The sequence below is a fragment of the Ictidomys tridecemlineatus genome, chromosome 2 (assembly GCF_052094955.1).
Source record: "Ictidomys tridecemlineatus isolate mIctTri1 chromosome 2, mIctTri1.hap1, whole genome shotgun sequence".
NCBI lineage: Eukaryota > Metazoa > Chordata > Mammalia > Rodentia > Sciuridae > Ictidomys > Ictidomys tridecemlineatus.
This window is the reverse complement of record NC_135478.1, coordinates 4,881,039-4,905,492: the sequence shown is the minus strand read 5'-3', so window position 1 is coordinate 4,905,492 and position 24,454 is coordinate 4,881,039. Positions and strand designations below refer to the sequence as shown.

General features: G+C 54.0%; 3 protein-coding genes and 1 pseudogene across 6 annotated transcripts; 2 read left to right on the top strand and 2 right to left on the bottom strand.

Moving 5' to 3' along the window:
- Nucleotides 1-4,829: 4,829 nt before the first annotated feature.
- On the bottom strand, nucleotides 4,830-6,235 carry LOC101962598 (actin, cytoplasmic 1-like; annotated as a pseudogene).
- A 2,408-nt stretch (nucleotides 6,236-8,643) lies between these two features.
- On the top strand, nucleotides 8,644-13,167 carry LOC101969790 (CD209 antigen-like protein A). 3 transcript variants are annotated; one of them, XM_005332124.5, is made up of 7 exons: nucleotides 8,644-8,787; nucleotides 8,882-8,965; nucleotides 9,196-9,285; nucleotides 9,597-9,665; nucleotides 10,060-10,211; nucleotides 10,929-11,038; nucleotides 11,823-13,167. In XM_005332124.5, exons 1-7 carry the CDS (start codon nucleotides 8,742-8,744, stop codon nucleotides 11,968-11,970), a joined length of 699 nt encoding a protein of 232 aa, XP_005332181.2. In that variant the 5' UTR covers nucleotides 8,644-8,741; the 3' UTR covers nucleotides 11,971-13,167. The 3 variants fall into 3 exon arrangements, with proteins under 3 accessions (XP_005332181.2, XP_077891225.1, XP_040146474.2); XM_078035099.1 differs by having other exon boundaries at nucleotides 9,196-9,351; XM_040290540.2 differs by lacking the exon at nucleotides 9,196-9,285.
- Nucleotides 11,414-18,107, bottom strand: LOC106145102 (CD209 antigen-like protein A). 2 transcript variants are annotated; one of them, XM_021730958.3, is made up of 5 exons: nucleotides 17,636-18,107; nucleotides 17,458-17,541; nucleotides 17,109-17,198; nucleotides 16,729-16,797; nucleotides 11,414-16,335 (listed from the first exon to the last, which is right to left on the bottom strand). In XM_021730958.3, the coding sequence occupies exons 1-5, from the start codon at nucleotides 17,679-17,681 to the stop codon at nucleotides 15,971-15,973; spliced, it is 654 nt and encodes a 217-aa protein (XP_021586633.2). In that variant the 5' UTR covers nucleotides 17,682-18,107; the 3' UTR covers nucleotides 11,414-15,970. The 2 variants fall into 2 exon arrangements, with proteins under 2 accessions (XP_021586633.2, XP_040146475.2); XM_040290541.2 differs by lacking the exon at nucleotides 17,109-17,198.
- Nucleotides 18,108-19,451: 1,344 nt separating this feature from the next.
- On the top strand, nucleotides 19,452-23,912 carry LOC101970376 (CD209 antigen-like protein C). The gene is made up of 7 exons (XM_040290543.2): nucleotides 19,452-19,719; nucleotides 20,135-20,221; nucleotides 20,513-20,605; nucleotides 20,997-21,148; nucleotides 21,867-21,976; nucleotides 22,724-22,921; nucleotides 23,124-23,912. Exons 1-6 carry the CDS (start codon nucleotides 19,674-19,676, stop codon nucleotides 22,872-22,874), a joined length of 639 nt encoding a protein of 212 aa, XP_040146477.2. The 5' UTR covers nucleotides 19,452-19,673; the 3' UTR covers nucleotides 22,875-22,921; nucleotides 23,124-23,912.
- The last annotated feature ends 542 nt before the right edge of the window (nucleotides 23,913-24,454 follow it).

The following is a 24,454-nucleotide window of genomic DNA, read 5'->3' as shown; positions in this document are numbered from 1 at the left end:
TTAAGGCTAAATACTATATTCTGAAGATAGACCTCTGGACCTTCTTTGGTCAGCCCTTCCTGTCTGGACTCTCCCACAGGGAGTTGCCTTCTCCAAGGTTTGCCTCCCTCCTGGTACAGCTCACACGGTTGTAGGACAAGAACAATCTGGCCATGTTGGGCCAACATGGGGACCTACTGAAAGGCCATTCAGGCTCCTAAGCTCCCCGTGTGGTCAGCTGTGGCCCTGCCAGACCTCCTCTGCTGGTCATTTCCCTCTGACCACACCCATTCCATTCCTGTAGCATCATAAGAAAAGCTATTTGGTCTTTGGGTTTTGACCACACTGGACTCATGCCAATAAGGTGAACTACAGTAGGGCTTAGGGCTGGTCACCAGAAAGAACAAATAGTTGATTTGAAGGTGAAAAAAAATGCCAGTCCCCTTCCCCCCCCCCCCAACCTCCAGGCTTAGGGCAGGTTGGAGATCGACCTCCATAAAAACTCTTGAACAAGAATGGGCGGGTCCCAGGCTGGCCAACCGGGGGAGCTGGAGAAGACCTGGGGGCCCCTGGCAGCTCCTTCCTCTCGTCCCTGTTCCGTGACTCTCCCGTTTGAGTGTTTGGGAGTTTGGCCTTTTGTAATAGATGAACACATAGCAGCAGAATGAGTTCCGAGTTCTGGTGTGACTCTGGTGTGAAATTACGGAGTCTGAGAGGGGATTTTGGGAATCCCCCATTGCTGGGCACCCCTTGTTCCTGCCTTCTGAACCAGATTAGCCTGTTGGGACTGAGTCCTCCTACTCACGGGACAAGCTCCAGGTACCTAATATAAGCAGGGAGATTTGCTTGGCATCAAAAAATCCCACAAGCTTCTTTTCCCTTCTGCTGTCAGGCAGCTACTCAGCGGGGCGCAGGGAGGGACAACTCATAAAACTCATAAAACATCCCCAGTGAGAAAAACTATTGTTCCAAGATCCTATCACACTCCACCAGGTGGCCTGGACCCTCCCTTGTCACCTTAACTGCCACCCCCCCCCCATCACCCTGGCAAATAAAACATCAAAGAGAGCTTGCTGAGGGCTGTTGGGAGGGTAATGAATGATCAAGGGGGCAGGAGATTGAGGCAAAAACAGGGGACCCAGTTTCCTTAAGGACTCCAACTCCCGAGCTCCAGCCAGCCTCCCCTGGAGGCCGTCCCTGCTGTCACTGTGAGACATGGAAAATGGCAAACCCCCGTGTAGTGTGGCCTGGGAGGAGGGAGCGAGCAAGAGGGGGCAGCACATGGATACCATGGCTCCTTTCCCAGTACAGCCCTTCCTAGTGACACGACAACTCCCGGGAGGGACGAAAACACCATCCAGGGACCAGACCGTCCCCGGGAAGGAGGTATCCATGCAGCCTAGAATGAAGGTCTCTGGGAGGAAACCAAAGGACTGATTCTTCCCCCCAATAAACGCTTTCCCAGCAACAGTACAGTAAAAACAAGTTTCAGATTCTCACAAACCTGTGGTGCTGAGACTCGAACCCCGTGCCCCACACATGCTGGGCAAGCTCTCTACCACTCTAGCCCACCCTCCTGCTTGCTTTTGGTTTGATTTTTCCCATGACATTTTAAGTTTCTTGAGGAAGAAATTTAAACTAAGGGCTTGAGATCTTTCCTCTATCAAGGATAAAACCAGGCAGTTTGATTTAGAGATTTGGTTGGCTTCATGTCGATTCTAGAAACCTGCAACTCTCAGGTCCATGAAGTATAGATGGTGTTCCGATGGCAGAAGCTACATGGGTTGGTTCTAAGGACCGAGAGGGGCGTGAGGGAAGCAGACACAAACAACACAGAGTGCGTTGCTCATTTCCAGCCAGATTCCTCCTAAGATGGGGACAGGGAGACAGGACAACAGAGGACTAAAGGTTTGTTTAACTGAGGTTCCTTCAGGTGCCCATTTTTGTGTAAGCATTAAAGCAGAGGGAACTTCCATATCATAACGATTGAAACTAGCCCATTTAAAAAATTTGGACTTTATCTTTTTTTTTTTTTTTTTAAGATTTCTTTTTTAGTTGTAGATGGACACAATACTTTTATTTTGTTTATGTGGTGCTGAGGATCGAACCCAGTGCCTCACACATGCTAGGCGAGCGCTCTACCACTGAACCACAACCCCAGCCCCCGGACTTTATCTTCCTGATATTGATTTCTTGGCATTAGATACACAGCTTAATTTCAGCTTCATGAGAAGAAACTTTAGTCTGAGTGGTTCCATTTTGTTTTTTAGTCCTGTTGATTCAGGCCTAGTATAAAAGCATTTTAGTGCTATGAATTTCCCTCTCATCACTACCTTAGCTGCATTCCACATTAATGATTCTACATATCCATTGACAGACACTGGTTGCTTCCATGTTTTGGTTCTTGTGAATAATGCTGCCAATGACATGGGTACAAAAAATATTTTTGAATATTTGCTCTTGTCTTATTAGCTATATGCACAGAATTGTGATTGCTGGATTATGTGGTAATTCTATTTGTAATTTCTTGAGAAACTGACATATGTTTTCCACCATTTTACTTCCCCACTAACACTCTACAAAGGATCAAATTTCTCCACAGTCTTCCAAAATTTGTAATTTTGTTATTTTTATAGCTCTCATCCTGTGAGTACAAGATGATATCTCATTGTGATTTTTAAAAAAAAAATATTTTTAGTTGTAGATGGACACAATACCTTTACTTTGTTTATTTAGTTTTTTTATGTGATGCTGGGGATCAAACCCAGTTCCTCATGCATGCCAGGCAAGTGCTCTATCCCTGAGCCACAACCCCAGCCCTCGTTGTGATTTTGATGCACATTTCCCTGACGATGAACCATGTTGAACACCTTTTCATGTTCCCACCAGCTGTTTGCATATCTTCTTTGGAGACAAGTGCACTCAAGTCCTTTGTCTCTTATTTGAGCTACTTATTTTTCTGTTCTTCAGTTGTATTTTTTCTCATTTAAAAACTAGTGTGCTGTGTTATTTTCTTCTTCTTAGGTTTTAGGAGTTGTGCACACATTCTGGGTATGAAATCAGTATGATACATGATTTCCAAGCATTTTCTTCTAGTCTTTCGGGTTTCACTTCATTTTTTTTTTCAACATCAGTGGAAATGGTTTTTAAGGTTTCTCCAGTAGGAAGAGGTTGGCTGTGGGTTCTTGATGGACACCACTATCACATTAAGGGCCATTTCTTTCCTTCTTGCTCTCCTTTCTTCTCCTCTCCTTTCCTTCTCTCTCTCTCTCCTTCCTTCCTTCCTTCCTTCCTTCCTTCCTTCCTTCCTTCCTTCCTTCCTTCCTTCCTTCCTCCAGGAATTGAACCCAGGAGCACTTAACCACTGGGCCACATTTGTAGCCCTTTTAATATTTTATTTAGAGACAGATCTTGTTGAGCCTCACTAAGTTGCTGAGTTTGAACTTGCAATCCTTCTGCCTCAGCCTCCCAAGCTACTGGGCATTTCATTGCATTTCTAATCGACTATTATTTTTAAATAAAAGTGTTGAATAAAAATATAACCCATGAATCAGTTTTGAGTTTTACTGAATGCTTGCATTCAATGCATTGGGATTCTGAGGTGGATTTTATGCTCTACATGGTTTGTGCAGTGGTCAGTTTTCTCATGCTGCTTATAGAAGTGTCCAGAATGATGAGCTGAGCATGAGGTAATGGTGAGGAAACATGGCAAACCTCACCTGAGCCGAATCACCAAGCTTCACCTCCTCTTCTGCAGGCCCTATGGATGCCTCACCCTGAACTGCAGAGGTGTTCAGAACGGCGCTTCACCCACCCCAAATACCAGACACGGACAAACCAAGAGCGTTCTGCAAGGTACCTAGCTGCAGTCCTCAAATGATCAAGGGAATCAAAATCGAAGCCAGAGAAACTGTCAGCTGTGAAAGCTCTGAGGGATGAGAAGTCTGACCGTAATGTGCTTCCTTGATGGGACCCGGGAGCAGAGGAGGAAGGGTAGGGGAAATAGTGCCACCCGTGACGGGTGCGGCTTCCTCTGTGCTTGGACTAACTCAGCAGCCCATGTGGGCGATTTGCTGCGGTGGTCACTTCTTTTTTTTTTTTTTTTTTCCAGTGTATTGTAGCACTTTATTTTTCCTTACTCAAAGTGTTGCTGGGGCCTAATGTTCTCACATCACAGTAGAAAACCAAAAATTTTGTCATCTGGTAAAGAATTGAGTACAAAAAAACCTTACATAAATTCAAATGAATAAATTTACAGATGTAAATGCAAACCGTTTCCAACTCAAGGCAAGTCATAACCAATGGTGGTCAGGCGGGAGAACATGGGTAAGAACGGAAACTGGGTCCCAAGGCTCGGACTTTCCCACCCTGTTAGACCGGCAAGAAGTGACAGCTGGCCCAGGAACTCTTGCCAGCCCGAGCAACCCTGGAGGTCTGTCAGCCGACACATGAATACCCCGCCCAGATCACTTCTGTGGTCTCAGATTGGTTAAGCCACAGACTTCTCCTTTATGCACGCTCTCACCTCAGGTACCAGGTGACCGAGCCACATGGACTAAAGGCTTAAATCAAAGATATGCACAGGGCATTAAACATACACCAAGGGAACAGTTAACTTGAATACAAGGTCAAAATCAGCAACGAGTTCTACGTTCCAGTGCTGACATCAGATACAAGCTTCAAGGACAATTTCTTTTCAAAGGCTTATTCCAGTTTCATGAGGCTAGCATGAGGTGTATACATTTGCCAGAGTGTTGCAGTAATTCACTTGCAGGTCAGCATGGGAAAAGAAAGAAGAAGAAGAAGCAGAGCAAGCGAAGCAGCAGCAGAAAAAAAGTCCTTTATTGTGTACAAGCAATCTTTTTATAGTATTGTGAACAAAGAAGGCAGCCTTCCAACATCAATAAATCAGGTCTTTCAGCTAATTAAACATAGCACACAGAAGTTTTACTTTCTAATCACAAGTGACCCGCTTCTTATGGCTCATCTATTCTCGGCCCGGAGTATGTTGAGCTCTGCTCTTTGTTAAGAACAGATAATAAAATTTTTCTCAGCGCCCTCCTAGCCCACTTGGCAGAACATCCCGTTTGCACGCAAGTCCTCCCAAGGACAGCAGACACCTCGTTTTCAAGCATGTCCGCTGTTGCCTTATCTAAACCTTGAAGGAGCCTCTCGTTTGCAAGTAGGCCCTCCCAAGGACAGCAGACACCTCGTTTTCAAGCATGTCTGCTGTTACTTATCTATACCTTGACAGAATATCCCGTTTGCAGGCAGACTCCATCAAGGACAGTAATAGTAACGCAGTTACCTCTGATTCTCTACACAGAGCAAATTTATACTTCAGATTCAGCTCATGCAGCAGGTGCCTGGCACCTGCTCAGTCCATCTAGAGGCATTTGCGGTGGACAACGGAGGGGCCCGACTCCTCGTACTCCTGCTTGCTGATCCACATCTGCTGGAAGGTGGACAATGAGGGCAGGATGGAGCCACCGATCCACACAGAGTACTTGCGCTCAGGGGGCGCCATAATCTTGATCTTCCTGGTGCTGGGGGCCAGGGCTGTGATCTCCTTCTGCATCCTGTCAGCGATAGGAAGCACAGCTTCTCCTTGATGTTGTGCACCATCCCGCTCGGCCGTGGTGGTGAAGCTGTAGCAGCGCTCTCAGGATCTTCATGAGGTAGTCTGTCAGGTCCTGGCCAGCCAGGTCCAGACGCAGGATGGCGTGGGGAAGGGCGTAGCCCTCATAGATGGGCACTGTGTGGGTGACCCGGTCACCAGAGTCCATGACAGTGGTGCGCCCAGAGGCGTACAGGGACAGCACAGCCCGGACGGCCACATACATGGCCGGTGTGTTGAAGGTCTCCAACATGATCTGGGTCATCTTCTCTCTGTTGGCCTTGGGGTTCAGGGGGGCCTCCGTCAGCAGCACCAGGCGCTCCTCGAGGGCCACGCGCAGCTCATGGTAGAAGGTATGGTGCCAGATCTTCTCCATGTCGTCCCACTTGGTGACCTCGATGGGGTGCTTCAGGGTCAGGATGCCACGCTTGCTCTGGGCCTCGTCACCCACGTACGAGTCCTTCTGGCCCATGCCCACCATCACGCCCTGGTGGCGGGGGGCGCCCCACGATGGAGGGGAACACGGCCCCGGGGCGGGGGGGGGGGCGTCATCGCCGGCAAAGCCAGCTTTGCACATGCCGGAGCCATTGTCAATGACCAGCGCCCGGCGATTTCCTCTTCCATGGCGATGGGCGGAGGACGGACGGCGGTGCAGCGAGAGAATGCGGATCGCGGGCCACGGCAGCGGGTGAGACCACGGTGGTCACTTCTTGCTGTGGAGAGGGTCAGCCTCAGGGGACTGGAAACCTCCGCCACAAATCTAAATCTGCTTAATCGTTTATTTAAAAATAAATGTTAGTTAACCGTTTATTAAACAATAAAGAAGAGAAGAAGAAACCCTTGCTCTTGGTCACGATGCCCAAAGGAATCTGCCATCTTCAGACTGAGATACACAGCGCACCATGCAATGCTCAAGCCTTCAGTATGCAGGTCACCCCTGTGGCCGCCTCTCAGGTCCAAACAGAGAACATTTCTAGCACTTTCTTACACCCTCTCTGGTCAATCTCCACTCAGCCCTCCTGGTCACCCCATCATCTCATCAAAGATTATTTCTAGAGGCTGGGGCTGTGGCTCAGTGGTGGAGTGCTTGCCTAGCAAGTGCCAGAAACTGGGTTTGAGTCTCAGCACCACATATAAATAAACAAAGTAAAATAAAGGTCCATTGATAAATAAAAAAAAATTGTTTAAAGATTATTTCTACCTGTTATTGAAATCCACAGAAAACAAAATCTTACAGTAATACACTTCATGTTTTGGCTCTTTCACATTTTTAAGAGGTTCATATGTGTTCCAACTCAGTAGACTGCTTTTTTAATTGTTGTATAGTATTCCATTCTGTGAATATACTTTTTTTTTTCCCATTTATCTACTGGTGACCACTTGGGTTTTTCAGCTTGGAATAATTCTGAATAAAGTTTCTGGGAGACTTGGTTTTCTTTCTTGGGACTATTTAACTCTCTTTGATTTACAGGGGAGAGTGTGAGGGCAGACTCTCTGGGTTCATATTCCAGCTTCACCATTAACCAGCTTTGTGACTGTGGCCAGTAGCCCAACTTTGCAGGGCTTCAGTTTCTCACAACTGTAAAACAGACAGCAGACCATCTACTATGGGGTGGAGAGGTTAAATGAACGAGTATGTAAAATAGTTAGAAAAGTCCCTGAATGACACTTCACAGAAGAAATACAATCAATCAACAAATATACGAAAAAATGGTCACCATCTCTAGCAATCAGAGGGTTGCAAATCAAAACTACACTGAGACTTCCTCTGACTCCAATCAGAAAGGCAATTGTCAAGAACACAAGCAGCAGCAGTTGGGGCTGGGGATGTGGCTCAAGCGGTAGCGTGCTCGCCTGGCATGCGTGCGGCCCGGGTTCGATCCTCAGCACCACATACAAACAAAGATGTTGTGTCCACCAAAAACTAAAAAATAAATATTAAAAAAATTTTCTCTCTCTTTTAAAAAAATCGTTTTTTAAAAAAAAGAACACAAGCAGCAATAAATGTTGTTAGGATGTGGGGGAAAAGGTACACTCATACATTGCTGGTGGGACTGCAAACTATGGAAAGTGGTGTGGAGATTCTTCAGGAAACTTGGCATGGACCACCATTTGACCCAGGTATCCCACTCCTAGGCTTATACCCAAAAAACTTAAAATCAGCAGGGACGCAGCCACATCAATGTTTAGAGCAGCTCGATTCACAATAGCTAAACAGTGGGACAAACCTACCTTCCCTTCAATAGATGAATGAATAAAGAAAATGTGGTATATATACACAAAGGAATATTACTCAGCTTTAAAGAAGAATGTAACTATGGCATCGACCAGGTACCGGAGAATATCATGCTAAGTGAAATAAGCCAGGCCCCCCAAAAACCAAAGCTGAATGTTTTCTCCGACTTGCGGATCCTAATTCACAATTGGGGGTGGGGGCTGCAGAAGAATAGAGGTACTTTGGATTAGACGGGGGTGGGGGGTGGTAAGAGGGGAGGGGCTGTGGGAGTGGGAAGGACAGTGGAATGAATCAGATATTATGGCCGTATGTGCATGCATGATGACAGGACTGGTGTGATTTTACGTCATGAACAACCAGAGAATGAGCAGGTACACTCCACTTATGTATGATGTGTCAAAACGCATTCTGCTGTCGTGTATAACTAATTAGAAAAGTTCGTGCCTACAGGAGGCCTAAAATACACAGAGGCAATGATGACTCAGTCAAGTCCCAGGTCAGCAGAAAGCACCCGAAGTGGGGACGTCAGCAAACGGAGACATCAGGGCCAGGGCCAGCGTTTCTGGAGAGAGGGGGGTGTGGGTAGCTCACCACCACCAGGTGGGCGAAGGTTAGCCAAGAAGCTTAATTTGACAAGTGACCCATTTCATTAGTGGCACCCAGAGTGGCCTGACCAGGAGGGGGCCGGTTCTTTCAGCCAGGGACCCAAAACCTTGCAGCCCTTCCCTGAAATTCCGGGAACACAGGGCTCGTGACAGATACTCAGACCCCTCCCTGTCGTTTCTTCCGAAGTCCCTACCCAGTTTCCTGTTTCGTCCTGAGGGGGAGTAGCCACAGGCAGGGAGTTATAGGGGTGGGGATAAAGGCTGTGGTGCCAGCCGTCCTGGACACTGAGGGACAGCAGTGACCATGAGTGACTTCAAGCAAGTGCGGGTGCAGCAGCTGGACCCCCTGGGTGAGGCTGGGCTGGGACTCGGGAGCCTGGAGGGCCACGGGCACCAGCCTGGGGGGCAGCCTGTCCCGCTCTGACGGATGCTCTGCCCACACAGAGGAGGAGCTGGCGGCCAGCAGCGCCAGAGGCTCCCTCAGCCACCACGTACTCCAGCCGCCCTCCAGAGCAGGCAGCTCTGCAGGTAGAGCAGGGAGGGGCTGAGGAGGGACGGGCTCCTGGGCAGCTGCGTCCTGGGGACGAGGAGGTCGGTGTCCGGGCTCTGGGATCCTGGCAGGCGGAGGCCCAGACTGGAGGCTGGAATCTGGGCTCCTGGGTTCTGGGAAGGTGGAAGATGAGCCCTGGACTCCTGGGTCCCTGGGCCAGGCCGAGGCAGGGGCCCTGGTGTGCTGAGCCCCTTCCTTCCCTCCTCAGGGTGCCTGAGCTCCAGCTATGTCCTCCTGGGGCTGCAGCTGCTCTCCCTCATGGTCTTGGCTGGGCTCCTGGTGGCCGTCCTTGCCCAAGGTCAGCCCCTGAGGTTTGGAGCTCTGTGGTCTGGCCCTTGGACTTGGGCGGCCAAGGCAGGAGGAGGTGGGATGGACGCTGGGATTCAACCCTTAGCAGGTTCTAGGGTGTGCTCGGCCCCCACACCTCTGGTGCAGGGGTGGGGAGCAGCACAGGGGGGTGCTGGTCCCGCCTTCCCTGGGTGTCAGGGGTCCTCGTCTCCAGCTGGGATTAAGAAGGCCTTGGCTCTCAGACACCAGGTCCCTGGGGGCCAGGGCAGTGCATGGAAGCCAGCAGGTCCAGCACTCGGGGCTTCTTTTCTCTTGGCACAGTCTCCAGGGTCCCCAGCTCCCAGGGACAGAAGGTGTGCCAGGAGCTGACCCAGCTGAAGGCAAGAGTCGGTGAGTGACCAGACACCGCCCTCCCAGGGCTCCAGAGGGTCTCCATGCGGTGACACTTTGCTTGGGTCACCAGCCCTCTGGGAGCCTCAGTTTCCTGGGCTATTTTGTGGGAACACAGGATAACAGTGACAGTGGCCCTTGGTGCTCACAGAGGGCCGTGCACACAGTAGGCACTCAGGCCAGTCTCCTGGGCTCTGGAGCCCTGCTCGTCCCAGGCTGGAGGAGATGGGACCAGGACTCCTGGGGGCTCCTGGGGGGAAGGGACATCAGGGAATGGGGAGGGGACAGTCATCCAGGTGCAGGGTCATGTGAGGGCCCTGACTCCAGGGCTTGAAGGTGGGCAGACACGGGAACATGGCCTCCCAGCACAGGTCCTGACCCTCTCCCCCAACAGACCGCCTGTGCCGCCCCTGCCCCTGGGACTGGACGTTCTTCCAAGGACACTGTTACTTCTTCTCCAAGTCCCAGCGGAACTGGCACGACTCTGTCACCGCCTGCCAGGAAGTGGGGGCCCAACTAGTCGTCATCAACAGCGCTGAGGAGCAGGTGCATGGTGGGCCCCATCCTGGTCCGGGGCAGGCATCTGGCCACTGGCCACGTGGGAGGAGACGTTGGTCAGAACAGGGTTTTCAGGAGCAGGGGCTGCTTCCTCCAGTGGAAGGGAGGAGACGGGCATGGACAGGGGGTCCCAGGCGGCTCACAGGGAGCCTCACAGGAGGTCTGGACATGCGTGAGTGCTTTGGGAGACACACCTAGAGGGTGACCTGGTGCGCTGGCCAGGGGAGCCGCCTGCTCTCAGGGATGACAAGCACTCGGGGGCGCCGTGCCCATGTCCCTGGTGTAAACCTGCCCCCGCCCCGTGGTCATGTTCCTGCGTCCCTGGGACTCACTCCGTGCAGAGCTGCAAAGAGGGCATGTGCGTGATTGGCGGGCACGAAGGTTCCATCCAGCTCCGCACATTGAACCCTGTCACGCATGAGTAACTTCCTGTGGAAATGCTCAGAACTCAGCACCCAGCTAAACATGTCACGTCGCCAAGTGTGTGTGACGAGAGGCCGCTGTGCACAGTCAGTGTGCAAGTCAGGACACATCTGTCCGTAGGGCACAGTTATGAGAGCCACACAGACCTCCTGAACATGGATGGGACCTGGAACATTAGAAGGCTGAAGGTCAGGCTGCAAGCAGAACTTCCTGTCAGGAGACTGGAGAGTCAGCAGGTGGAAATGGAGGCAGAGCTCTCCCTGACTCCTCCTCTCCCTCCAGAACTTCCTGCTGCAGATTTCTAAGAATAAAGGCAGCACCTGGATGGGACTGTCAGACCTGAACGAGGAAGCCACATGGCACTGGGTGGATGGGTCACCTCTGTCACCCAGGTAGGTCCTCAGATGAGGGGACGGGCGGGCGGTAGAGTGGGGTGGGTTCTGAAACGGGGGTTCTTGAGCTATCCTGGTGGGTCCCCTGCTCTCCCTGTTGCCCTGGTCCCGAGAGTCCGTCGTTTGTGTTGAGGAAGGGGGTCTTCATGCCCACGTTCAGACGGGAGGGCAGGTCCCGAAGCTGCACTGTCAGAGCCTCGGGAGGAGCTCCTGGCTGCTGGGTGGGTGACGTAGAACCAGGGTCCTAGTAGGAAGCCTGAGGTCTGGGAGGGCCACCAGATTAGGGTCGAGAGCTTGTGAGACCTCAAAGACCCCAAGAGAAGCAGCCAATCTCACCCCTCGAAGGGCCCCCAGGGCAAGGGCAGGAGCAGAGGATGAGGAGGGAGGGGCTGCGGGCAAGAGCCTTTATTGTGGCGTCCACCGGAAGGACCTGCGAGGCAGGGCGAGCGGCTTGGGAAGGGCCACCTGGAACCTTTTCGGTGGGTTCTGGGGAAGAGCCACCCCTCATGTCTGGTGTTGGTCAGCGGGTGGCGGTGGCAGGTGTAAGGGGCCCAGGGCCCACTGAGCACAGCGTGGGCAGTGCGCGGTGCAGACTGGAAATCCCACCCCCAGCTTGGGGTTACCGGGGTCCGTCAAGGTCCTGACCCAGGCACGTCCCTGGGCGTCCACAAGCCAGGCCTGCCGTGTGCATGCAGGGCAGATGCCAGAGAGGGGGCATCCGATGTCCCGGAGCAGAGACTGTCCCCGGAGGGGGCTGTGGCTCACGGTGTGGATGGATTTGCAGCCTCACGTACTGGAACGAAGGCGAGCCCAACAACGTGGGGGAGGAAGACTGTGCGGAGATCACTGACAGCGGCTGGAATGACGCCAAGTGTGACGCTGAGAAATTCTGGGTCTGCAAGACCTCCTCCTCCTCCTGCCCCAACACCTGAACGCGGTTTCTCTCACCTGTCACCGCCACCCGACCTGGCCGGACAGGTGGTCGAGCTTGACCCCAGTGTCCCTCCTCTTGCCTGTGAGCCCTGGATCTTAGCAAAGCCCGGATTCCCTGTCTTGGAGTCCTCGCCATCTAAGGGGCTGGACGGCGAGGGTCCTTCCTTCGATGTCTGCAGGTTCTCGCGGGCTTAGCGGTTGGGTTTCTGGTCCCCCTTTATGGTTGAATGCGGTGACCAGGTGTCTGGTGCATCAGGACCTGGGGCAGTCCATTCATCTACTCTGCCTTCCCTGTAGGGTTTGGTGGCCAGGTGCAGCCTCACTGTCCCCTGTCCTCTGTCCCTGCATACCTTCCTTCCATCTGCTCAACTTCCGTCCACCTCCCTGCAGCCCTGGCCCGGGGACCTTCCCTGGTTGCTGCAGCTCCTCCTGCAGGCTGGATGCCGCCGGGAAGGGGTTCTCCAGCCAACGACTCAAGAGAGTCGGAGGATGATGACCCTCGCTCCCTCTCCTGTGATGCCCAGTGGACCCTGCAGCCCGGCTCCGGATCTCTCTTCAAGGAAGGACAAGCGGCCTGGCTGCGGGCAGTCCCCTCCTGCCTCGGGTCTCCTACAGGGAGCTGCTTCCTGTGGGTGGGTTCCCTTCCTGCCCCATCCCATGCGGGTGCAGGAGGGTGAAGATGTGGCCGTGGTGGGCCAACATGGGGCAGCTCTGAAGGACCCTTCTGGTGCCATGGCTCCCGGGGGGTCAGCGGTGGCTCTGTCAGACCTCTTCCTCTGCCCCACCGTGCTCCCCTTGGCGGACATAACAGAAGATCTGTTTGCTCTTGGCGCCGATATTGAGCCGTGGGTGTGCCCTTGGGTATTTTAGTCTGCTCCCTCACACCTGAATTTAGACTCATCAGGTGACTTAGTCGGGCGTCTCTAGGAACCTGAGGATGGGAACAACCGCTAAATCTCCAGGGAGGGGCGTGGAGACGGAGCTATACAAATTCCGGAAGAGGAGCTTTGGCAGTTCCACAGCTGGGGGACATGAGGAAGTGTCGGAGGGTGGCCCCTGGGAGAGGCACAGACGCACCCCACAAGGTTCTCTCCCTCCCTTCTTGGGTTCACCTGTTCCGTGTGTCGGTTTCCTTCATAATAAACCAGTGTTTCCCTTATCAGTGTCCTTAAAATAAACCTGTAAGTGCAAGCAAAGTGTGTGTTTCTGAGTTCCTGTGCATCCATCTGGAGTGGAGGTTGGGCAGACAAAGCCAGAGGGCTGGCCCGCGGGGGCCTGACCAGCCCAGGGCCCCCAGGAGGGTGCAGCAGAAGAGGGGTTAGTCTCAGGGGACCGACTTGAGGAATCTGATGTTCCCTCTTGGTGACTAGTGTCAGAAGGGCAGGATTGCTTGTTGGAAAAAATTCTGCAGGCTCCTTGCCACCAAGGATGGCCCCCAAAAATGCTCCTTCGTGAACAGCTTGTGTGCTGAATTCCCTCGCCCTGACAGAAGCCGATTTTGAAGGCAGTTTTATTTCTTGGACTCTCCCGATGGTTCCCCTGGTGCTGATTCCCTCTCTTGCCTTCACTGTTTCCTTCTCTGGGCTTGTTTGGCATCGATCGGACTCTTTTTAAAATTAGTTCCTTGAGATTGTGTGTGTAAGATCTTTCCTCTGATAAGCACCAGTTCTGAGGATTGAATCTCCGGCGGCTTTGTGTGCCGACATAGAGCACAGCAACACTTTCCTTGCTTAAAGTAGGACAGATTTTCTAATCCTCGGAGCCAAGACGTCTGGCCGGGTAGAGAGGGAGGGCTGGGGAAAGCAGAAACGAGACCCAAGTGGACCGTTCCTTCCACGTTGCGTTCCTTGTCGGACGAAGGCCGGGGGACAGAACTCGAGAGCCAGGACAGACCTGAGGCTACTTCAGGTGGCCTTTTCTGTGTGAGGATCACGGCAGGGAGAGCGTTGTTTTCAGGCCTGTGGATACCAGCCTGGCTGTAAAATTGGGCAGACATCCCTCGAACTGAGACTTGTCAGAAAGCGAGAGAAGCACTTTGTTTTCAGCTGGGCGACTAGGAACGTTAGCATAAGTGACTCTGTTGGGGCCTGGAGCAGAAGCTTAGTTCAGACAGTAACCTTCTGGGATTTCACCTACACCTCTTTTCCAATCTAAGCAAAAGAAAAGTGTGCGTGTGTGTGTGTGTGTGTGTGTGTGTGTGTGTGTGTGTCCACGCGTGTGCTCCTGCTTATGTGTGTACCAGATCCTTTGGGATGTATGTGGCCCTGTGCATCCATACATCTAAAATACATGTATGTGATGTCTTTGTCAGGGGGCTTTCTCCTACTCCCTAAAAGTCTCAAGAGACATAGCCACTGAAGCCCTTTGTCCCTGACGAGGTTACGTGTTCTTGTGTTGCAGGATTGTCGTTTTGCCCACTTGAAAATTCGGTATTTTATTTTCCTTTCATGGAGTTTGATGAGTCGTGAATGTACTCTTGAGATAAACCCTTTGCGGTTTACGTGATTTACAGACTGCAGATTTCATTCTTATGCTTGTTCCTGATTTCAATGGGACCGTCCAACATTTCTCCAGTAGTAATGAGAGACATCACAGTTGTGGGTTCTCGAGGGACATCACTCCCATGTTAAGGACATTTCACTCATTTCTAATTCACTAAGAATTTTTTTTTTTTGAGAGAGAGAATTTTTTAATATTTATTTTTTAGTTCTCGGCGGACACAACATCTTTGTTGGTATGTGGTGCTGAGGACCGAACCTGGGCCGCACGCATGCCAGGCGAGCGTGCTACCGCTTGAGCCACATCCCCAGCCCCTCGCTAAGAATTTTTAATGTAAATCATGAATAGGTGTTGTGTTGTACTGAATTTTTAAATTAAATCAAGTCTAGTACACACACACACACACACACACACACACACAATACAAAACTACAGAACACACACGGTACACAGCTTTCTCAAGTTCCACGTTCTCCGGGGCAACATTCATCAAGGTAGATGATGTCCAGGGATGTGAACAAGCCTCAATACATTTAAATCCTTGGAATTGTGTGGAGTATGTTCTTTGATTATAAGGGAATCCAACTAGAAATCGGTAACTGAGACAAGACAGGTCATTCTCTAAAACTTGTGTATTAAACAGACACTACTTTTCTTTTTGTACCAGGGATTGAACCCAGGGGTGCTTGACGGCTGAGCCACATCCCCAGCCCATTCTTTTTAGTATTTTATTTAGAGAGAGGGTCTCACTGAGTTACTTAGGGCCTTGGTAAGCTGCTAAGGCTGGTTTTGAACTCAAAATCCTCCTGCCTCAGACTCCCCAGCTACTGGGATTACAGGCATGTGCCATCGTCCACGGGTGTGGGGAGCCACATTGAGTGACCACGCCTTCCGGTCCTGATGCACCACGGGGATCTGAAAGATCACTGCGGTCTGTGGTAGAGCCATGGCTCCTGACTCTGCTTTTCCCCTGCTCAGATAGCAAGGCCAGTCTTCCGAGCAGACACACCCCCGGGGCTGAGCTACACTCACTTATTATTTTGTAATACTTCCCCTTTGTCCTGTTTGGGATAGAAGGTTCCATGGAAATGCCCTTTGTGTGTCCCCTTCTCTTGCTCTGCCATTGGGTGTGGCCTTCCTAGATGTCAGTCAACCTGCTGACAGCAGACCTCAGGAAGCCAGACTCAGCCCCCTGAATCCTGACCCCAGCCTCATTTGAATGGCTTTTCCCCAATAAAAGGGCTCAGCTCTCTCTCTCTCTCTGTCTCTCTCTCTCTGTCTCTCTCTCTCTTGTTCCAAGGACACCTAAGGTCAGAGGAGCCATCACAGAACCCAAAGATAGTAATTTTGTGCAGCCCAGTTCACCTGGAGGAACCTGAGTGTTTTAGTCATGGAATGCGACCACGGGGTGGGGGGGCAGGTTTACACCAGGGAGATGGGCACGGCGCCCCCGAGTTATCGCTGAGAGCAGGCGGCTCGGCCAGCGCACCAGGTCACCCTCTAGGTGTGTCTCCCAAAGCACTTATGCATGTCCAGACTTTCTGAGATTTTCCCTGCAAGCTGCCTGGGACCACCCTCCTTCATGCCCGTCTCCTCCCCTTCCACTGGAGGAAGCAGCCCCTGCTCCTGAAAACCCTGTTCTGACCAACATCTCCTCCCAGGTGGCCAGTGGCCAGATGCCTGCCCCGGACCAGGATGGGGCCCACCATGCACCTGCTCCTCATCACTGTTGATGATGACTAGTTGGGCCCCCACTTCCTGGCAGGCGGTGACAGAGTCGTGCCAGTTCCGCTGGGACTTGGAGAAGAAGTAACAGTGTCCTTGGAAGAACGTCCAGTCCCAGGGGCAGGGGCGGCACAGGCGGTCTGTTGGGGGAGAGGGTCAGGACCCGTGCTGGGAGGCCATGTTCCCATGTCTGCCCACCTTCAAGCCCTGGAGTCAGGGCCCTCACATGACCCTGCACCTGGGTGACTGTCCCCTCCCCATTCCCTGATGTCCCTTCCCCCCAGGAGCCCCCAGGAGTCCTGGTCCCATCTCCTCCAGCCTGGGACGAGCAGGGCTCCAGAGCCCAGGAGACTGGCCTGAGTGCCTACTGTGTGCACGGCCCTCTGTGAGCACCAAGGGCCACTGTCATTGTTATCCTGTGTTCCATAAAATAGCCCAGGAAACTGAGGCTCCCAGAGGGCTGGTGACCCAAGCAAAGTGTCACCGCATGGAGGCCCTCTGAGGCCCTGGGAGGGCGGTGTCTAGTCACTCACCGACTCCTGCCTTCAGCTGGGTCAGCTCCTGGCACACCTTCTGTCCCTGGGAGCTGGGGACCCTGGAGACTGTGCCAAGAGAAAAGAAGCCCCGAGTGCTGGACCTGCTGGCTTCCATGCACTGCCCTGGCCCCCAGGGACCTGGTGTCTGAGAGCCAAGGCCTTCTTAATCCCAGCTGGAGTCGAGGACCCCTGACACCCAGGGAAGGCGGGACCAGCACCCTCCTGTGCTGCTCCCCACCCCTGCACCAGAGGTGTGGGGGCCGAGCACACCCTAGAACCTGCTAAGGGTTGAATCCCAGCGTCCATCCCACCTCCTCCTGCCTTGGCCGCCCAAGTCCAAGGGCCAGACCACAGAGCTCCAAACCTCAGGGGCTGACCTTGGGCAAGGACGGCCACCAGGAGCCCAGCCAAGACCATGAGGGAGAGCAGCTGCAGCCCCAGGAGGGCATAGCTGGAGCTCAGGCACCCTGAGGAGGGAAGGAAGGGGCTCAGCACACCAGGGCCCCTGCCTCGGCCTGGCCCAGGGACAGCCTGGCCCGGGCCTCGTCCACGGACCCAGGAGTCCAGGTCTCAGCTTTCACCTTCCCAGAACCCAGGAGCCCAGATTCCAGCCTCCAGTCTGGGCCTCCGCCTGCCAGGATCCCAGAGCCCAGACACCGACCTCCTCGTCCCCGGGACGCAGCTGCCCAGGAGCCCTGTCCCTCCTCAGCCCCCTCCCTGCTCTACCTGCAGAGCTGCCTGCTCTGGAGGGCGGCTGGAGTACGTGGTGGCTGAGGGAGCCTCTGGCGCTGCTGGCCGCCAGCTCCTCCTCTGTGTGGGCAGAGCATCCGTCAGAGCGGGACAGGCTGCCCCCCAGGCTGGTGCCCGTGGCCCTCCAGGCTCCCGAGTCCCAGCCCAGCCTCACCCAGGGGGTCCAGCTGCTGCACCCGCACTTGCTTGAAGTCACTCATGGTCACTGCTGTCCTTCAGTGTCCAGGACGGCTGGCACCACAGCCTTTATCCCCACCCCTGTAACTCCCTGCCTGTGGCTACTCCCCCTCAGGAAGAAACAGGAAACTGGGTAGGGACTTCGGAAGAAGCGACAGGGAGGGGACCAAACACCTGTCACAGTGCAGCACGTGCCCTGTGTTCCCGGAATTTCAGGGAAGGGCTGCAAGGTTTTGGGTCCCTGGCTGAAAGAACCGGCCCCCTCCTGGTCAGGCCACTCTGGGTGCCATTAATGAAATGGGTCACTTGTCAAATTAAGCTGCTTGGTTAAGCTTTGCCCATCTGGTGGCGGTGAGCTAGCCACGCCCCCCCTCTTCCCAGAAAAGCTGGCCCTGGCCCTGCTGCCTCCGTTTCCTGATGTCGCCACTTCGGGTGCTGCCTGCCGGTTCCTCCTGGTGCTTCGTGTCCCACTGGGAGTAAACATCAGACGCTGGCGGATTTAGGGGCATCCCACAAACAGCTGACCTGTTGTGGTCAACGTCAACGTGGTCAGCATCTTCCAAACAGGAGAGTCACAGCATCTGGCACCGTCCAGAGGAGCCAAAGGGGATGTGATGTCCAGATCCCAGCAGTGTCCTGGGTGGATTCTGTAGCAGAGGAAGGAGGTTGGAGAAAACGGCGAGACCCACCTACCACTTCCAGTGACTGTGTACCTGTCTCAGGAAGAGGTCAGCATGGGGCACCTGCCAGGTCTCCACCTCCCAGCCAGACTCGGGAAAGGTCTATGCTACCTTTGCAAAATTACCAAAACTAGTATAAAATAAAATTCCTATGTAAATATTAAAAATAAGGCGGCAAATCCAGTGTTTCATCATAACCTGTGCACGTGTTTTTAATTTCTAAATTAAACATAACACTCCTCCGGTACAAGGTGCAAGTCTTCAATCCATATCTCAGGTCACTTTTATCAATGAGAGCACACCTCCAGCCTCCTCTCGGAGAAGAGTGAAAACATCTCAGGACACTGAAGATGTCCTTGATCCTCCTCCATGTCAGTCCCACTCAGAGCCCCCTTCAAGATTGGTTCTTGGAATGGAAAAGCACCAACGCCAGTCTTAGGGGCGTGTTCTGGATGTCTGAAGGCCTTTACTCCTTTGGGAGATAAGTGCATGTTGTTTCATGCTTTGATAGTTTTTTTTTTCTTGGCTGTATAGACTTCCATCTGCCAAGACCCAATGTTTTCTTTCATTTGTCTGTAGGTGGCTGCTTGGGTTCTCATGATTTTGGACTGTGGTGAGTTCAGCTGCTCGGAACTCTTTTATACTTTCTCCTGAAGACTAGGTGACTCCCTTTGGTCCACAGTGTGGACTGTGGGGACTGACTGTCTAGGATTAATTTCCAGCTCCACCATTCACCAGCTGTGTGACCTTGAGCCAGTGTCCTGACCATGCTGGGCTTCCAATTGACCCAAACTGTAAAAAAGGAGGTCAGATCATCCATCACAGGCTGGAGAGATTCAACAAGGGAGTACGGGCAGCAGAAAAGAGCCTCACTGTAGGGGACATGAAGCACATGGACGCAAGCGTGCTTCTGCCCCAAGTCCCAAGTCAGCACCGTAAGTGAGGATGTCAGCAAAGCCTGGGTCAGAGGGGAGGTGTTTCTGGGAAACAGAGGCGTTGCCGGCCCACCCTGGCCACAGTGGAGAAGGAATGAAGAGTCGCTTTCTAGAAAAATAAGTCATTGCTTTCAAAGACGACAGTAGCCTGGCCGCAGCACCAGTGAACCAGTTCTACCTGCCTCAGAGCCCAGGCCACCTCCAACCCCTCCCAGAAGTGGCTGGAACCTCGAGCCCCTGCCTGCCGTGGGGTGGAAGAGGCACAGGCTCCTCCCTCTACCCTCTTCGGGGCCCTTCCCCAGTTCCCTGTTCCTCTTCCTGACAGTGCATCCAGAGAGGGGTGGGGTGGGAATAAAAGCTGGGTCCCCGCAGCCCGGGGCACTGAGGGACAGCAGCGACCATGACTGATTCTAAGGAAGTGAGGATGCAGCCACTGGGTCCTCCAGGTGAGGCTGGCTGGGACTCTGGGAGCTGGGGACGGGGCCTGGGCGGCCAGCGTGGTCGCAGTCTGCCCAGGCGCTGACTGGCACTCTGCCAGTGCGGACGAGGACGGCTGAGCACCAGAGGCACGTCCACCTGCAGATGACGCCAACTTCTGGTTGCGATAGTTTGGCAGGTAGAGCCGGCATGCGGCTGAGGAGGAGTGGACAGCTCCTCCAGGACACTTGGGTCGGGGACTCTAGACCCCGAGTTTGAAACCCCAGACCCTTTGGGGGAAATTGGGAGCTGGGCTGCTGCAGAAAGGTCGAGATGAAGGCCTGGGATCCGGTGCCCTGGGGATCAGGAGACGGGGGCCAGGCGGTCCCCGCACCAGGCTGAGGCAGGGACGCGGGCGCTGGAGTCCCATCCTTCTCTCCTCAGGGTGTCTGGGCCACGGCCACACCTTCGTGCTGCAGCTGCTCGGCCTCACGCTCTTCGCTGGGCTCCTGGTGGCTCTTCTTGTCCAAGGTCAGGGCCGCCTGAGGGTTGGTGTGGTCCTTCAGCTGGAGCCAGGAGGAGGTGGGCGAGGCAGGATCTGGTCCCTCAGCCTCTTCTGGATGCTTGTTCTTACGCAGGGGAGCGAGGGAGGCACAGGGAGGCTCCTGGGCCACTCGCCCTCCTGGTGTATCTGGTGTATCTGGGTGTCTTCATCCTCCAACAGGATTAACTAATTAGACATAAGGGATGTCCGTAGGGGTCCCGTGCGGGCTGTGGCACACAGTCGGTGTTTAATAGTTGCAATCTATTTGTTGGGCACAGTCTCCAAGGTCCCCAGCTCCCAGGAACAGGAGCAGGAGCTGGCGAAGCAGGAGAAGGTGTACCAGGAGCTGACCCAGCTGAAGGCAGGAGTCAGTGAGTGTCCAGACACTGCGTCTCCCGGGCCTCAGAGGGTCTGTGCTGTGGGGCTTTGCTTGAGTCCTTGGTCCTCTCTGAACCTCAGTTTCCTGGGCTATTTTATGGAACACAGGATAACAGTGACAGTGGCCCTTGGTGCTCACAGAGGGCCATGCACACAGTAGGCACTCAGGCCAGTCTCCTGGGCTCTGGAGCCCTGCTCGTCCCAGGCTGGAGGAGATGGGACCAGGACTCCTGGGGGCTCCTGGGGGGAAGGGACATCAGGGAATGGGGAGGGGACAGTCACCCAGGTGTAGGGTCATGTGAGGGCCCTGACTCCAGGGCTTGAAGGTGGGCAGACATGGGAACATGGCCTCCCAGCAGGGGTCCTGACCCTCTCCCCCAACAGACCGCCTGTGCCGCCCCTGCCCCTGGGACTGGACGTTCTTCCAAGGACACTGTTACTTCTTCTCCAAGTCCCAGCGGAACTGGCACGACTCTGTCACCGCCTGCCAGGAAGTGGGGGCCCAACTAGTCATCATCAACAGCGATGAGGAGCAGGTGCATGGTGGGCCCCATCCTGGTCCGGGGCAGGCATCTGGCCACTGGCCACGTGGGAGGAGACGTTGGTCAGAACAGGGTTTTCTGGAGCAGGGGCTGCTTCCTCCAGTGGAAGGGAGGAGACGGGCATGGACAAGGGGTCCCAGGCAGCTTGCAGGGGACACACACAAACTCTAAATGTGTGGGGACACCTGAAATGCCGAGAGATTCCCACATATGTGCTGACCCAGTGCCCAACAACTCAGTCTGTGGGGATCGAGGTCCTCGTGGGTCACTCTGCCAGTTTCCCTGGTGTAAATATTCCCACCACGGCTGAGGTCAGCCCACCCATAGGATGTCACTTGTTGTAGAGCTAGAAGAGGTGACGTGCCTGACCAGCCGTCATGCACAGATACAATCTGGCTCCAGCGCTAGTCATGGGCAAGTTTGTATGGACGTGCTCAGAACAGGCGTGTCGAACGTGCAATATTACCAAGCGTGTGTTGTGAGGCCGGCTGTGTGTGTACAGTATGCCAGGCCGGACACACTGCCCACAGCATACAGACGTGGGAGACGCTCAGACGACTTGAGTACAAGTTGGAAGAGAGCGTCTTGGTCTGGTAGATTAGAAAGCTGATGGTCAGACTGAAAGAAGCACTTCCTACACCAAAAGATTGGGAGACACTAGCAGGACAATGGGGCACAGAGGCTCCTCCTGTCTCCTCCTCTTCCTCTCCAGAGCTTCCTGCAGCTGACTACAAAGAAAAGAGGCCATACCTGGATGGGGCTGTCAGACCTGAATAAGGAAGCCACGTGGCACTGGGTGGACGGCTCCCCTCTGTCGCTCAGGTGGATCCTGGGATATGAGGACACGCTATGAGGAGGGTGGGGTTGCGAAGCTGTGGCTTGACTTGTCGGTGGGCTGCTCCCCACTCCTTCGCCCGGTGCCCCAAATTCTACTGTCGGAGCTGCAGGAGCAGCTTCCAGCCTGGCCTAACACAGGAAAATCACAGGACACCATTTCTGGGGAAGAGACAGATTGTTATACTCCCAGGTCCCAAGAGAGGGAGTGTCCCTGTCCCTCACACCACAGGGGACACGTGGGGAGGATGTGGGGCCCGTTGGGAGGCAGAGGGTGCAGAAAAAGGGAGGAAGAGGAGAGGCAGAGCGAGCAGCCTGGTGAGGGGCTAGCTTGAGTCGTTTCCGTGGGCTCTGGGCTGTAAGTGCTGTCCCCAGACGTCTCATATGTGGCCTGGGGAGGTATCTGAGTGGCCCAGAGTGCCAGAGCCCACTAAGCAAGGTGTCTGGGGTGTGGAGTTTAGGATGCTGGTTGGATTGTGTCTGAAGGTCCCACCCTGATTTGGGGGGCTCCTTTTAAGCATGGGGGACGACAAGGGGCAGGGCATGTCATTGGGCGTCCTGAGCAAGGCTTGCATGCATGTGCGCGCAGGGCAGACGTGCGCGCAGGGCAGATGTGTGCGCAGGACAGATGTGCGCGCAGGACAGATGTGCGCGCAGGGCAGATGGTTTCCAGAAGCCAGAACACAGCTCACAGAGGGGGCTGGGCAGAGGCTCATGATTCAGGTGGCTTTGCAGATTCATGAAGTACTGGAACCCAACGGAGCCCAACAACTTGGGACAGGAAGACTGCGCGGAATTCGATGGCGACGGCTGGAATGACGCCAAATGTGATATCAGCAAATTCTGGGTCTGCAAAAAATCTGCACTTTCCTGCTCCCACGAGTGACAGCCAGTCCCTCTCTGCTGCCCTAGCAGCTCCCACCTCCTCGCCAGGTGACCGAACTTCACTCTCATTTCTGCCAGCCCCTCCTCTCTGGGTGAAGGCACGGAGATCTCAACTCCAGCTCTGGGTCTCTTCTAGGAGATTTCCCCAGAGAGGCTACGCCATGGCCTCCCTCCCTCCTGTGCCTGCGGGCTCCCTCTGGCTTTGAGGCTGTGGTTGTGAATGACGAGGTGCCTTTTTGTTCATATTCAGCTGCACAGGTGTTAGGTCGGTGGTGGCAACTTAGTGGCGACTTAGAACAAAGCAGCCCGGGCGGGAAAGGAACATCAATCAGGTGCCGGAGGAAACGCCTGTCAATCATCGAGATCTTCTGACTAAAGCCTGTCAATCATCAGGACCCCCAGGCCAATCCTGGAGTTCAGCCAACTCCCCCGACCAACTCCAAGGGACACGGGACCCTAAAAACACCTTTCCCTGTCCCAAGCCCTCCCCTTCCTGCTGTAAGCCCCATAAAAGTCCAGTCTGGTCCAGCTCCCACACGATTTCTCCTCAGACCCTTCTCCTGACCCCTCTGTGGGTCTGATCGAGTTCCGCCCGGGAGTGACATCTCAGTAAAGCATCCTTGGTGGTCATTTTAAATCTGCCTCCTTTGGTCGCTGCCCACCTCGCCTGATCTGACAACAGGTGCACTTGGATTTAGGTCAGTGAGCCGAGTTAGGATGTGGCTTGGCAACCTCGGCACAAGGCTGGTCACCAGAAAGTCCACATGGATGATCAGCAGGTTGGAACTTAGAGCCCCCATCGGCTCAGCTCTGGGGAGCGGGGGGGGGGGGGTGTGTTGGCCTTTGAGCTCTGGGAGGACTCTTGTAGCAAGGAGACTCGGTCAGACCAGGCTGGTGAGGACAGGGAGGAGCTGCAGGCGGCCCTCTGGGGAGAGGGAAGCCCCACACCACTCCTCCCTCTTTCCCCTGCTGTATACACCATTTCCCTTTGTCTGCATCTGAATTCTATCTTTTACAATAAACCAGAAAATATAAGCAACATTTTTTTTTCTGAGCCACCTGGAAAATTACCAAACATGAGGATGCTGGAAGAACCCAAACTTTGTGGTTGGCCTGATGAAGCATGGTCAGCCCGTGCACGCGGCAGACACCTGCAGGAAGTCAGTATTGTGGGAGGAAGCCCAGACCTGGTGGAATCCGCTGCTGCCCCTGGTAGCTGGCGCCAGAGCTGGAGGACGGCTGGTGGAAAATAACCACCCCACAGGGTCTTGACTTAACATCTGAGCAGCCAGCTTCCATGTTAACCGCCACCTTATGAGATAAGTTTGCTTCCCTGTACTTCCTCTTACCCGACCCCCCACCCCGTTACTGCCTACCCCATGTACCGTATTCGGCTGCACAGGTGCACTTGAATTTAGGACAGACCCCTTGGCTCTGGAGAGCCCCAGGTGCCATTGACCTAAGCCAATCCCATGCTATTCCCACCGCCCAGCTCTGACATCCCCAGGCTGTCCCACAGCGCCATAGCTCCAGCTCCAAAGCCCGACCCCACAAAAGCTGAACCCCGAACATCTCGGGGCC